The sequence below is a fragment of the Nerophis ophidion genome, linkage group LG10 (genome assembly GCF_033978795.1).
Source record: "Nerophis ophidion isolate RoL-2023_Sa linkage group LG10, RoL_Noph_v1.0, whole genome shotgun sequence".
Classification (NCBI taxonomy): Eukaryota; Metazoa; Chordata; class Actinopteri; order Syngnathiformes; family Syngnathidae; genus Nerophis; species Nerophis ophidion.
Window position 1 is genome coordinate 58,526,496 of NC_084620.1, and position 15,582 is coordinate 58,542,077.

Here is a 15,582-nt window from a genome sequence, read left to right on the forward strand (position 1 = left end):
TGGGTGGAGCTACTGGAAGGGGTCCCTTGTTGGGTTAGCGATGCTACCGTACTAAACAAAAATTTAGGATCGTTTTTATTACGGTGGATGAGATTTGAGTAATATTTAGTTTTAGCTAAGGTAAGCATGTGTTTATAAGTTATTAAACCATCACTCCATGCTTGATGGTGCACCTCAAGTTTAGTCGTGCGCCATTTGCGTTCCAGCTTTCTACATAATAATTTCTGAGCTCTAGTTTCTTCTGTAAACCACGGGGTGCGCTTTTTTGGAGCCTTTTTTAACTTTAGCGGTGCTATGTTATCAATGGTTTCGCGCAGGGCGTCGTTAAAGTTGTTAGTGAGGTTATCAATAGAGCCCACATACTTTGGGAATGATGCCATTACCGAGGGCAGTAGGTCAGCAAGAGTTGTCGTTGTGGCTGTATTAATGTTGCGGCTGCTATAGCAGTTATTATTATTATTAGTTTGACGAACATGCGTCTGAACCTCGAATTTTATAAGGTAATGATCGGACAATACTTTAGTATACAGGAGTATCGTAACTTTGGAAACGGTGATACCTCTGACAAGCACTAGGTCTATCGTATTACCGTTGCGATGCGTGGGTTCATTTATTATTTGTGTGAGACCACAGCTATCAATTACAGTCTGGAGCGCTACGCACGGTGGGTCCGATGGGGTATTCATATGGATATTAAAGTCCCCCATTATGATTATATTATCGGCGTGTGTCACTAGATCAGCAACGAACTCTGAGAATTCATTGATAAAGTCCGAATAGGGCCCTGGGGGGCGGTAGATAACAGCCAGGTGTAGAGGCAGCGGTGTGACAGACCTCATAGTAAGCACCTCAAACGATTTATATTTATTATTTATGTTAGGACTAAGGTTAAAGTTTTCGTTGTATATTAGTGCGACCCCCCCACCCCTTTTAAGCGGACGGGCAATATGCGCATGTGTAAAGTTAGGAGGACATGCCTCATTTAGCGCAAAAAAGTCGTTTGGTTTAAGCCAGGATTCGCTGAGACCGATGACGTTAAGATAGTTGTCTCTGATGATATCATTAACTAACAACGTTTTAGGAGACAATGATCTTATGTTTAAAAAACCTATATTATAGGTAGTGGGCTGTTTTAGGGAGTTATTGATCAAATTATCCGTAGTAGCAATATTAATAATGTTGTGTTTATTATGCCCAGTGCATTTAGTATAGTTACGACCATATCTAGGAATTGATACGACGGGAATGTTCCGATTGTTTGATTGTTGCTTTGATAAACTGCACGCATCATGGTTAGCCACCTCAGTAACGGGGATTTTCCGATTGTTTGTTTGTTGCTTTGATAAACTGCACGCATCATAGTTAGCCACCTCGGTAAAACACATGTCCAACTCTGAAACACTCAAAGCAGAAAAAACGTGTTCTAATTCAACAGACTCCTTACCCAGACCAGTAGTCTCGCATTTTCCATTTAAATCCGTCTTCAGGATGGAGGGAAGTGGTGTTCTGTGGGGATTAGCCTTCTGCTTTGTTTTTAGCCCCGCTCGACATCCGCGTTTCCGATCACACCGCTGGCGTCTGCTCCGTAGACGGCCCCCGCTGCTACTAGACTCCCCTGCTTCACAGGCCGCTGGATGTAGCCGCCGACGTATTCCCATGCTAGTTAGCAAGTCTAGCACGCACGCGTCTATCAGTCTAAAACGGCCCGATATGTCCACATCCAGAAGTGTCTGGCGGTCGTCGTGATCACGGAGTGACCACGATGTGAGCCAGCCATAAAGTTTGTAGAATTTTCCGGTATTTCTGCCAAATGTTCCATCTTTAACAGCAGCTCCGCAATGTTGCAGCCCGTACGGGCGCCGCCATCTTGGAACTTACATCATATACTTACATCATGTATATATTACATGTTATTTTCAATGTTACTAGATACTACATATATACATACATCATGTATATATTACATGTTATTGTGAATGTTACTAGATACTACATATATACTTACATCATGTATATATTACATGTTATTGTGAATGTTACTAGATACTACATATATACTTACATCATGTATATATTACATGGTATTATGTTATGAATGTTACTACATGACATATATACTTACATCATGTATAAATTACATGTTATTGTGAATGTTACTAGATACTACATATATACTTACATCATGTATACATTACATGTTATTATGGATGTTACTAAATACTACATATATACTTACATCATGTATATATTACATGTTATTGTGAATGTTACTAGATACTACATATATACTTCATGTATATATTACATGTTATTGTGAATGTTACTAGATACTACATATATACTTACATCATGTATATATTACATGTTATTGTAAATGTTACTAGATACTACATATATACTTACATCATGTATATACTACATGGTATTATGTTATTATGAATGTTACTACATGACATATATACTTACATCATGTATATATTATATGTTATTGTGAATGTTACTAGATACTACATATATACTTACATCATGTATATATTACATGTTATTGTGAATGTTACTAGATACTACATATATACTTACATCATGTATATATTACATGTTATTGTGAATGTTACTAGATACTTCATATATACTTACATCATGTATATATTACATGTTATTGTGAATGTTACTAGATACTACATATATACTTACATCATGTATATATTACATGTTATTGTGAATGTTACTAGATACTACATATATACTTCATGTATATATTACATGTTATTGTGAATGTTACTAGATACTACATATATACTTACATCATGTATATACTACATGGTATTATGTTATTATGAATGTTACTACATGACATATATACTTACATCATGTATATATTATATGTTATTGTGAATGTTACTAGATACTACATATATACTTACATCATGTATATATTACATGTTATTGTGAATGTTACTAGATACTACATATATACTTACATCATGTATATATTACATGTTATTGTGAATGTTACTAGATACTTCATATATACTTACATCATGTATATATTACATGTTATTGTGAATGTTACTAGATACTACATATATACTTACATCATGTATATATTACATGTTATTGTGAATGTTACTAGATACTACATATATACTTACATAATGTATATATTACATGTTATTATGAATGTTACTAGATACTACATATATACTTACATCATGTATATATTACATGTTATTGTAAATGTTACTAGATACTACATATATACTTACATCATGTATATACTACATGGTATTATGTTATTATGAATGTTACTACATGACATATATACTTACATCATGTATATATTATATGTTATTGTGAATGTTACTAGATACTACATATATACTTACATCATGTATATATTACATGTTGTTGTGAATGTTACTAGATACTACATATATACTTACATCATGTATATATTACATGTTATTGTGAATGTTACTAGATACTTCATATATACTTACATCATGTATATATTACATGTTATTGTGAATGTTACTAGATACTACATATATACTTCATGTATATATTACATGTTATTGTGAATGTTACTAGATACTACATATATACTTACATCATGTATATATTACATGTTATTGTGAATGTTACTAGATACTACATATATACTTACATCATGTATATATTACATGTTATTGTGAATGTTACTAGATACTACATATATACTTACATCATGTATATACTACATGGTATTATGTTATTATGAATGTTACTACATGACATATATACTTACATCATGTATATATTACATGTTATTGTGAATGTTACTAGATACTACATATATACTTACATCATGTATATATTACATGTTATTGTGAATGTTACTAGATACTTCATATATACTTACATCATGTATATATTACATGTTATTGTGAATGTTACTAGATACTATATATATACTTACATCATGTATATATTACATGTTATTATGAATGTAACTACATGACATATATACTTACATCATGTATATATTACATGTTATTGTGAATGTTACTAGATACTTCATATATACTTACATCATGTATATATTACATGTTATTATGAATGTTACTACATGACATATATACTTAAATCAGGTATATATTACATATTTATTATGAATGTTACTACATGACATATATACTTACATCATGTATATAAAACCTTTATGAAAGGTTTTGGAGTTTTTTTTATAGGAGCAATAGAGCGTATCCTATTAGAGTGTATATGTTAGCTGACTTTTGCTAGCCTTCATTTACAAGTTAGAATGCATAAAAAGGAAAAACATTTCTTTTTGTCTCACCTAAGGATGGTGAATGACTGACAAAATGCAGAAAAAAAAGTGTAGTTCCTTTTAATGGATTATCTGCATCAACAATTTCAGATTGATTAAGAATGATTCAAGACACATATTTTTCTATTAAATCAATGAATGAAATGCATGAAACTTTTTATTTTAATGGGTTTTCAAGGAACTGGTGGTGACAAAATGGAATACAGTACATGTTCACACCAGTCTGTGGAAATATACCAATATACAGTATCACGTCTTGACCTGTGGAATATTCGCCAAACATTGCATTTTTTTCATTCATTATTTCAGTAAAAGGAATATATTGCTCATATCAGTTTAGGGAAAATATGTGGATGGGAGAAAAAAATAATACATTGTGGAAATTGGCCAATTTTGGTATTATGCCGTAACTTTGTTTGCGTGCGTGTGTGTGTGTGTGTGTGTGCGTGCTTGTGCACGTGTGTGTGTGTGTGTGTGTGCGTGTAGATGAGGTCCCTGTGCAGCCACACTGGTCAAGGCACATAATAAGTCTCAGGGTGAAGCACCTTTGCAGCCCAGTCCAGCTTTGTAGCCTCAGAATAGCTCCAATGTTTTGATGTCTTGTTGTTCCTTTGGAAGCAGACTTGCTTCAATAAATAACACAAATATATTCATACATATATATTTAGACAAGCATGTATGAACTACATGCATATCCTATAATTTAAATAATTTATATGTACAGTTCCCCTTCACACAAGTTCTGACCCTGGTGTTCTTCAGTAGAGGTGTCATGTCATACCCCCACCAACCACCAGGGGCCGTGGACTGCCAATAGAATGGCTGCTGGAGTTCCAGGTGGCCCAGGTGCCCGAGGGGTTGTTTAGTTTTTTTTACGTCCTGTGACGTTTCCTGGACAGTGCGCAGACGCAGGAAGTGTTTATGCGTATCCACCTCCAGCCTGTTCTATTGTTGGAGTCCTGCGTTAGCGCCCTGACGTGGGCCTGCTTGGTTTTGCACACCGAGTTCCAGTTCTTGTCGTCGATGCCCCTGCAGCGTCCCTTCTCGCACAGACACCTGGTCTCGTAAAAGTACTGATTGATATCCCGCGTGGCGCTGGTTTTGATTTTGCCCAACACCTTGACGGTGTTCCCGTCCAAATCCACCGCTTCGGTTTTGTTGGTCACCCACGTGCTCTCGCTGTCGCACACGGAATATTCCCCGCGGTAACTCCTGTGCTCGGTGTAGCGCTTCTTCCGGGTCTTATTCCCAAGTGATTGGCCCTGCGGTCCGCCGTTCACAAAGTCGTCCGCCATGTACAGCGGCGGCGGCTGCAGGGGCGGTCTGTCACTCAGAAGCACTCGAGGCGAATTGAAGCGCTTGTGTTGCCTCAGAAGGTCCGTGTTCAACATCATCGTGCCGCGGCCCTCCGGCCCCTGCCGCTCCTCCGGAGGCGTATTGGCGGCGAGAAGAGAGTCCCGGGTCTCTGGGTCTCGGCTTTTCCCCTGCTGGCTCTGGTTACCCCGGTTCTTGCCCCGGGTCAGGTCAGCCTGGAGCAGCTGGATGATGAGGGAGTTTAAAGGGTCAGGACCAGGCTGCTGCTGCTGTTGCCCCTGGTGACTGTTGTTGTTGTCCATGTTGGTTGCCTGGATACCATAGAGGTACACGAGGACCATCACGTAGAGCAGGATGGACATCACAAGGTTCACCTGTAAGATCTGCAAAGACAGAAAGAGGCGGTTGATGTTGGCTCTTGTCAGAGGTGCTAGTTTTACTTCCCAGAGGTGTTGTTTTTAAAGAAGAATGCTGTTCTGAACACAATGGATGTCACAATAATCCCAGGCATCTTCTAAAAGGCTGCAATCACTTCCTCTTGTGTTCATTAGACTTGTATCCAAACCAAAGGTGCTATCCTGCCTTTGAAAAATACCGGTACTTTGTTTTTTTCATGGACCTGACGACGTTACCGGCAATATGAGCTGAGGTGCGTGTGAATCTAGGGATGTATACCAAGTACTAGGGATGATGTTCGACAACCGCTTCTCCCGATTGTTCGATAAGAAAATAACAGATTCCATGGATTTGAATCCTTTTTTGAGAAACAGTTCCCGTTATTGAAGCCACTAGAACAGGGGTAGGGAACCTATGGCTCTAGAGCCAGATGTGGCTCTTTTGATGACTGCATCTGGCTCTCGGATAAATCTTAGCTGACATTGCTTAACACGATAAATAATGAATAATTCCGCTGGTAATCACAGTGTTAAAAATGACGTTCAAATGATATAACATTGTCATTCATTTTAATCCAACCATCCATTTTCTATCCCACCTGTTCAAGAAGTTGCAATAATGGGAAGAAGTATTATATTTATTATTGGTTAGTTTTAGAATAATGATGTTATAAAAAGAATAGGAGACTTTTTATACTCTAAAAATGTTGGTCTTACTTAAAAATGCTTGCATTTAGCTGTATTCAGTGTTAAAAAATATTATATGGCTCTCACGGGAATACATTTTAAAACATTTGGCTTTCATAACTCTCTCAGCCAAAAACGTTCCCGACCCCTGCACTATAGCAAAGAAAAAGATTTTGTTCTTTATTCGAATCCCTGGTAACGAATGCCGTGCCACAGGAAATGATGTAGCTCAGTCATTGGGCGGCAGATACAGAAGCAGCAACAACAATGGACCGGGAAAAAACGCTCCAAGGCCTGGCTTCACTTTATGAAGAAATAAGAGGAAGAAACAGCTATCTGCTATTATTGCCAGGGCTGGCTTTCAACAAAGATGTTGAAACATGTTCAGGCCGTACATAACCTTAAGGTTAGAGAAGCAGCGACAGAGATGACGAAGCACGTCCCTCTTCCTCTGCTTCAACCTGCAGTCCCAGTGATAGTGCCGGTGTTGCCAGTTAATTTCCATATATGCTCACTTGTAGCCTTTAAGCTAAAATAACATGACCTATTATGTCAACCAGGACTGCAGTAATGTTAGCGAGACTAACGTTACTCAAGCACAGTCAGTGGGTAACAATAAAGTTAGCCTATTTGTAGGTGTCTGATAACGTTAACGGTATCTTGTAGCCTACACCACTCCAGAGTTTGCAGGTCTGTCTAATAAATAATACAAATGAATAGAGGATTTTCCCTGCATGTATTTTTCTTTGGTGGGCCAATAAAAGGGGCACAAACAGTCAATATTTATTTATTTTTATTATTATTTATTTTCCTAAAAATATAAGTGAAGGCTGCCAAAAGTGAGTTTTTTTTAAACCAAGTATTGTTTTGTTTTTTTTCCATATATAACAACGTATCTGGATTCGGTAAGAGAATCGATAATGAATCTGTTCGATAAGAGGATTCGATAATCAATCAATCAATCATAGTCCCTAAATCACTAGTGTCTCAAAGGGTTGCACAAACCACAATGACATCCTCGGTAGAGCCCACATAAGGGCAAGGAAAACTCACACCCAGTGGGACTCAATAATGGCATCAAAATCAATAATTACTGAACAAACACCATCACCTAACGAAGTACTGGCATTTTTGGGTAGCGGTTCTTAATTGGGTGGGTCCATGAGGACCGTGAAGATCCCAGACCAACTATTCAGCTTTCGGTATTTTTTGTTCCAGTCGACCGATGTCACTGTGACACGCTGTCATGTTCAGTTCAGCTGGCGCCGCTGCATTAGGATCAGCTTTAAAGAATGACAAATAAGGAAGCAACACCACACTAAGGTTTGCAACAACATGCACCGCTGCATTAAGATCAGCTTTGAATAATGACAAATAAGGAAGCAACACCACGCTAAAGTTTGCAACAACATGCACTGCTAGATTAAGATCAGCTTTGAATAATGACAAATAAGGAAGCAACGCCACACTAAAGTTTGTAACAACATGCACTGCTAGATTAAGATCAGCTTTGAATAATGACAAGTAAGGAAGCAACACCACACTAAAGTTTGCAACACCACACTAAAGTCTGCAACAACATGCACCGCTGCATTAAGATCAGCTTTGAATAATGACAAATAAGGAAGCAACACCACACTAAAGTTTGCAACAACATGCACGGCTACATTAGGATCAGCTTTGAATAATGACAAATAAGGAAGCAACACCACACTAAAGTTTGCAACAACATGCACTGCTAGATTAAGATCAGCTTTGAATAATGACAAATAAGGAAGCAACACCACACTAAAGTTTGCAACAACATGCACGGCTACATTAGGATCAGCTTTGAATAATGACAAATAAGGAAGCAACACCACACTAAAGTTTGCAACAACATGCACTGCTAGATTAAGATCAGCTTTGAATAATGACAAATAAGGAAGCAACACCACACTAAATTTTGCAACAACATGCACCGCTAGATTAAGATCAGCTTTGAATAATGACAAATAAGGAAGCAACGCCACACTAAAGTTTGCAACAACATGCACTGCTAGATTAAGATCAGCTTTGAATAATGACAAATAAGGAAGCAACACCACACTAAAGTTTGCAACAACATGCACCGCTAGATTAAGATCAGCTTTGAATAATGACAAATAAGGAAGCAACACCACACTAAAGTTTGCAACAACATGCACTGCTAGATTAAGATCAGCTTTGAATAATGACAAATAAGGAAGCAACACCACACTAAAGTTTGCAACAAGATGCACTGCTAGATTAAGATCAGCTTTGAATAATGACAAATAAGGAAGCAACACCACACTAAAGTTTGCAACACCACACTAAAGTTTGCAACAACATGCACCGCTGCATTAAGATCAGCTTTGAATAATGACAAATAAGGAAGCAACACCACACTAAAGTTTGCAACAACATGCACTGCTAGATTAAGATCAGCTTTGAATAATGACAAATAAGGAAGCAACACCACACTAAAGTTTGCAACAACATGCACTGCTAGATTAAGATCAGCTTTGAATAATGACAAATAAAGAAGCAACACCACACTAAAGTTTGCAATAATATGCACCGCTGCATTAAGATCAGCTTTGAATAATGACAAATAAGGAAGCAACACCACACCAAAGTTTGCAACACCACACTAAAGTTTGCAACAACATGCACCGCTGCATTAAGATCAGCTTTGAATAATGACAAATAAGGAAGCAACACCACACTAAAGTTTGCAACAACATGCACTGCTAGATTAAGATCAGCTTTGAATAATGACAAATAAGGAAGCAACAGCACACTAAAGTTTGCAACAACATGCACCGCTGCATTAAGATCAACTTTGAATAATGACAAATAAGGAAGCAATACCACACTAAAGTTTGCAACAACATGCACCGCTAGATTAATATCAGCTTTGAATAATGACAAATAAGGAAGCAACACCACACTAAAGTTTATAACAACATGCACCGCTACATTACGATCAGCTTTGAATAATGACAAATAAGGAAGCAACACCACACTAAAGTTTGCAACAACATGCACCTCTGCATTAACATCAGCTTTGAATAATGACAAATAAGGAAGCAACACCACACTAAAGTTTGCAACAACATGCACCTCTGCATTAACATCAGCTTTGAATAATGACAAATAAGGAAGCAACACCACACTAAAGTTTGCAACAACATGCACCGCTACGTTAGGATCAGCTTTGAATAATGACAAATAGGGAAGCAACACCACACTAAAGTTTGCAACAACATGCACTGCTAGATTAAGATCAGCTTTCAATAATGACAAATACGGAAGCAACACCACACAAAAGTTTGCAACAACATGCACCGCTACATTAGGATCAGCTTTGAATAATGACAAATAAGGAAGCAACACCACACTGAAGTTTGCAACAACATGCACCGCTGCATTAAGATCAGCTTTGAATAATGACAAATAAGGAAGCAACACCACACTAAAGTTTGCAACAACATGCACCGCTACATTAGAATCAGCTTTGAATAATGACAAATAAGGAAGCAACACCACACTAAAGTTTGCAACAACATGCACCGCTACATTAGAATCAGCTTTGAATAATGACAAATAAGGAAGCAACACCACACTAGAGTTTGCAACAACATGCACCGCTAGATTAATATCAGCTTTGAATAATGACAAATAAGGAAGCAACACCACACTAAAGTTTGCAACAACATGCACCGCTACATTAGAATCAGCTTTGAATAATGACAAATAAGGAAGCAACACCACACTAAAGTTTGCAACAACATGCACCGCTGCATTAAGATCAGCTTTGAATAATGACAAATAAGGAAGCAACACCACACTAAAGTTTGCAACAACATGCACTGCTAGATTAAGATCAGCTTTGAATAATGACAAATAAGGAAGCAACACCACACTAAAGTTTGCAACAACATGCACCGCTACATTAGGATCAGCTTTGAATAATGACAAATAAGGAAGCAACACCACACTAAAGTTTGCAACAACATGCACCGCTGCATTAAGATCAACTTTGAATAATGACAAATAAGGAAGCAACACCACACTAAAGTTTGCAACAACATGCACCGCTGCATTAAGATCAGCTTTGAAAAATGACAAATAAGGAAGCAACACCACACTAAAGTTTGTAACAACAATTCCTCCTCAAAAAAGTGTCAGCTTGATGTCAAGGCACTTTGCTCACCACGAGTCTCCACCGTGGTTTTATCAACCGTTGTCTTGGCGATCCATCAATCCACAGGCCAATTTTAATCCACTCATGTAAAATATAGGTTTTATAATAATCCATAAAGTTGCTATGAAGCAAGATAGCATCTGCTGTGACAGTTGTATGCTTGCATTACACTTGCTCAGTCTTTTCATTGATACAACACACACACACACACACACACACACACACACACACACACACACACACACACACACACACACACACACACACACACACACTCAATATGGTTTCAAGTCCATCAATCAAATAGGTCCATGTGCAACAAAAACACAAATATCAATGATGTATCAAATGACATTTGATACATCATGTCAGAAGTCTGTTCTGCAGATGCATGTCATACATAAATATTTCCAGCTGGGTCTAATTTTAATGAGTAGAAACACAGTGATGTTTTGTTCTCGGCTTCACCACACAAAAGGAAACTTCTTAAGTTGCAACCGCTGTTACATCCATGATGTCGTTCACAACAACACAACAGAGGAGATGTGTTGTGTGTGTACAAACCCTGTTTCCATTGGTGTTGGGAAATTGTGTTAGATGTAAATATAAACAGAATACAATGATTTGCAAATCCCTTTCAACCCAAATTCAGTTAAATGTACTACAAAGAGAAGATATTTGATGTTCAAACTCATAAACTTTATTTATTTTTTGCAAATAATAATTATCTTTGAATTTTATGGCTGCAACATGTGCCAAAGTAGTTGGGAAAGGGCATGTTCACCCCTGTGTTACATCACCTTTTCTTTTAACAAAACTCAATAAACGTTTGGGAACTGAGGAGACACATTTTTTAAGCTTTTCAGGTGGAATTCTTTCCCATTCTTGTTTTATGTAGAGCTTCAGTCGTTCAACAGTCCGGGGTCTCTTTTGTCGTATTTTACGCTTCATAATTTTCAGTGGGAGACAGGTTTGGACTACAGGCAGGCCAGTGTAGTACCCGGACTCTTTTACTATGAAGCCACGCTGTTGTAACACGTAGTGTGACATTGTCTTGCTGAAATAAGCAGGGGCGTCCATGATAACATTGCTTGAATGGCAATATATGTTGCTCCAAAACTTTATATGTACCTTTCAGCATTAATGGTGCCTTCACAGATGTGTAAGTTACCCATGCCTTGGGCACTAATGCACCCCCATACCATCACACATGCTGGCTTTTCAACTTTGTGCCTGTAACAATCCGGATGGTTATTTTCCTCTTTATTCTGGAGGACACCACGTCCTCTATTTCCGAATATAATTTGAAATGTGGACTCGTCAGACCACAGAACACCTTTCCACTTTGCATCAGTCCATCTTAGATGATCTCGGGCCCAGAGAAACTGGCAGCGTTTCTGGATGTTGTTGATGAATGGCTTTTGCTATGCATAGTAGAGCTTTAACTTGCACTTACAGATGTAGCGACAAACTTTATTTAGTTAGTGACAGTGGTTTTCTGAAGTCTTCCTGAGTCCATGTGGTGATATCCTTTTAGAGATTGATGTCGTTTTTTTATACAGTGCCGTCTGAGGGATGGAAGGTCACGGTCATTCAATGTTGGTTTCCGGCCATGCCGCTTACGTGGAGTGATTTCTCCAGATTCTCTGAACCTTTTGATGATATTATGGAGCGTAGATGTTGAAATCCCTAAATTTCTTGCAATTGCACTTTGAGAAAGGTTGTTCTTAAACTGTTTGACTATTTGCTCACGCAGTTGTGGACTAAGAGGTGCACATGTTTTAGGAAGCTGTTTTTTATACCCAATCATAGCACCCACCTGTTCCCAATTAGCCTCCACACCTGTGGGATGTTCCGAATATGTGTTTGATGAGCATTCCTCAACTTTATCAGTATTTATTGCCCCCTTTCCCAACTTTTTTGTCACATGTTGCTGGCATCAAATTCTAAAGTTAATGATTATTTGCAAAAGAAACAAAAAGTTTATGAGTTTGAACATCAAATATGTTGTCTTTGTAGCATATTCAACTGAATATGGGTTGAAAAGGATTTGCAAATCATTGTATTCTGTTTATATTTACATCTAACACAATTTACCAACTCATATGGAAACAGGGTTTGTATGATTGTTTGTATGTTGTATGTTCCCTCACAATGACAACATTTATCTCTTATTTATGTCAATTTCCCTGGTATTATTTCGCATTTGGCAGCGGATTCTGTTTTATTGGCCAGTTATGTGCTGTCAGAAATCATATGCCGCACTTGTTTCGTTGAGTTTAGTGATTTTTTTATAAGGCATACTAGCACGGTGTCAAAAAGTAGCATCCCAAAATTCTAGAACACATGTTGTTGTTTTTTTTAACTCATTTGCTCCTCCTATGTTTCACCGTCACCAGATCCAGAATTTGCTTATACTTTGCGCAGCCCATTAATCGTTTTTTCAATTATAATATCCTCATGAATACCTGTGGGGAGTGCTCAGAGAGTATGGGGTATCGGACTGTCTTATTGTGGCAGTAAGTCGAACACATTTCCAGTGAGGGTTGGACTCCGCCAAGGCTGTCCTTTGTCACCCATTCTGTTCATAACTTTTATGGACAGAATTTCTAGGCGCAGTCAAGGCGTTGAGGGGTTCCGGTTTGGTGACCGCAGGATTAGGTCTCTGCTTTTTGCAGATGATGTGGTCCTGATGGCTTCATCTGGCCGGGATCTTCAGCTCTCACTGGATCGGTTCGCAGCCGAGTGTGAAGCGACCGGAATGAGAATCAGCACCTCCAAGTCCGAGTCCATGGTTCTCGCCCGGAAAAGGGTGGAATGCCATCTCCGGGTTGGGGAGGAGACCCTGCCCCAAGTGGAGGAGTTCAAGTACCTAGGAGTCTTGTTCACGAGTGAGGGAAGAGTGGATGGTGAGATCGACAGGCGGCGTCTTCAGTAATGCGGACGTTGTACTGATCTGTTGTGGTGAAGAATGAGCTGAGCCGGAAGGCAAAGCTCTCAATTTACCAGTCGATCTACGTTCCCATCCTCACCTATGGTCATGAGCTTTGGGTCATGACCGAAAGGATAAGATCACGGGTACAAGCGGCCCAAATTAGTTTCCTCTCCCTTAGAGATAGGGTGAGAAGCTCTGCCATCCGGGAGGAACTCAAAGTAAAGCCGCTGCTCCTTCACATCGATAGGAGCCAGATGAGGTGGTTCGGGCATCTGGTCAGGATGCCACCCGAACGCCTCCCTAGGGATGTGTTTAGGGCACGTCCAGCTGGTAGGAGGCCACGGGGAAGACCCAGGACATGTTGGGAAGACTATGTCTCCCGGCTGGCCTGGGAACGCCTCGGGATCCCCCGGGAAGAGCTAGACAAAGTGGCTGGAGATAGGGAAGTCTGGGCTTCCCTGCTTAGGCTGCCGGCCCCCGTGACCCGACCTCGGATAAGCGGAAGATGATGGATGGATGGATGGATGGATCATGAATACCATTACCATGAATTGATTAACGTGAACCCCGACTTAAACAAGTTGAAAAACGTATTGGGGTGTTACCATTTCGTGGTCAATTGTACAGAATATGTACTGTACTGTGCAATCTACTTATACAAGTTTCAATCAATCAATCAATCAATTAATCAATCAATCATGATCGTCCAAGCCATAACTGAAATTAATATTAGACTGTGATGCCTAACATCCATCCATTTTCTAACATAACAACACAAAATATTGGTATGGGCACAACTCTGTCAATGCAGCCACCCAAAAGACTTTCAAAAACTGCTAAACTGTTGGACTTACCAAAAAACCCAAGGATGATGACCGACAATTGTTTTTATCTTTTTAGATATTTTCAGTTCAATTTGTGGGAAGAGCCAAACAAAGCTGCAATTGATGTGGTCCAAGCTGTCAAACACAAGACAGCGTCAACAAGACAAGATAGTTTCTGTTATCAATGAAGATGAGCCGGAAGCCAAAGCCTCGGGGAAGAGTCATTTTGCCACTTCCTCTATAGAAAGACTGATCTTACCAAAAATAGCTCGACTAACAAATGAAATTCTGCTAGCTTTTAGAAAGCAGTGCACTGTAACAGTTGTTGCCCGATGCTGTCAAGTCGCCAACACAAGGTCGGGTCCTCACAGACACCAGCGTTCTGTACTGTCAGCCAACTTTGCTGTGAAATGTCCTTCGACACGACAAAGAGATGGAAAACATTGCACTCATGCATTGTGTCAAGTGTCATATGTTTTGCTGGCAGATTGGTGTGACGTTAAACTGTGGGTAATGACATAGGATTTCAGCTTGGTGTGCACAGGCCTGGCAGACCATGACTTTGTGCACGCACCTTTGTCTACGGGCTCATTTCCGCATATGTTTGGGCCTCTGCCCAGAAGTGCATCAAGTGACAACCTATTAAAGACACACCAGGCGTGTACAAACTACGAGCCAAGTGCGGTCCGCCGACATCTTCCATTGGTTCTGCCAAATGTCAAGAGTTTGGTATGGAATCTTACCGACAAGGAGATTGCATTTCTTTTAATAGTTTGACAATATCATGTCGCCATTTAGCGGACAATATGAGTAATTCCAGCCAATGACATTCAATTATACTCAGAATGGAATAGTCAATCAATCAATCAATCAATCAATGTTTATTTATA

General features: G+C 38.9%; 1 protein-coding gene across 1 annotated transcript in view; it reads right to left on the bottom strand.

Annotated features, from left to right (window-relative positions):
• Positions 1–4,468: 4,468 nt before the first annotated feature.
• The window catches only part of ntf3 (neurotrophin 3), a 93,672-nt gene continuing 82,558 nt past the window's right edge, over positions 4,469–15,582 (bottom strand). Inside the window, exon 2 of the mRNA XM_061914226.1 lies at positions 4,469–6,024. Coding sequence (XP_061770210.1) covers positions 5,200–6,024 — 825 coding nt within the window. The 3' untranslated portion in view covers positions 4,469–5,199. The remainder of the gene's footprint in view (positions 6,025–15,582) is intronic.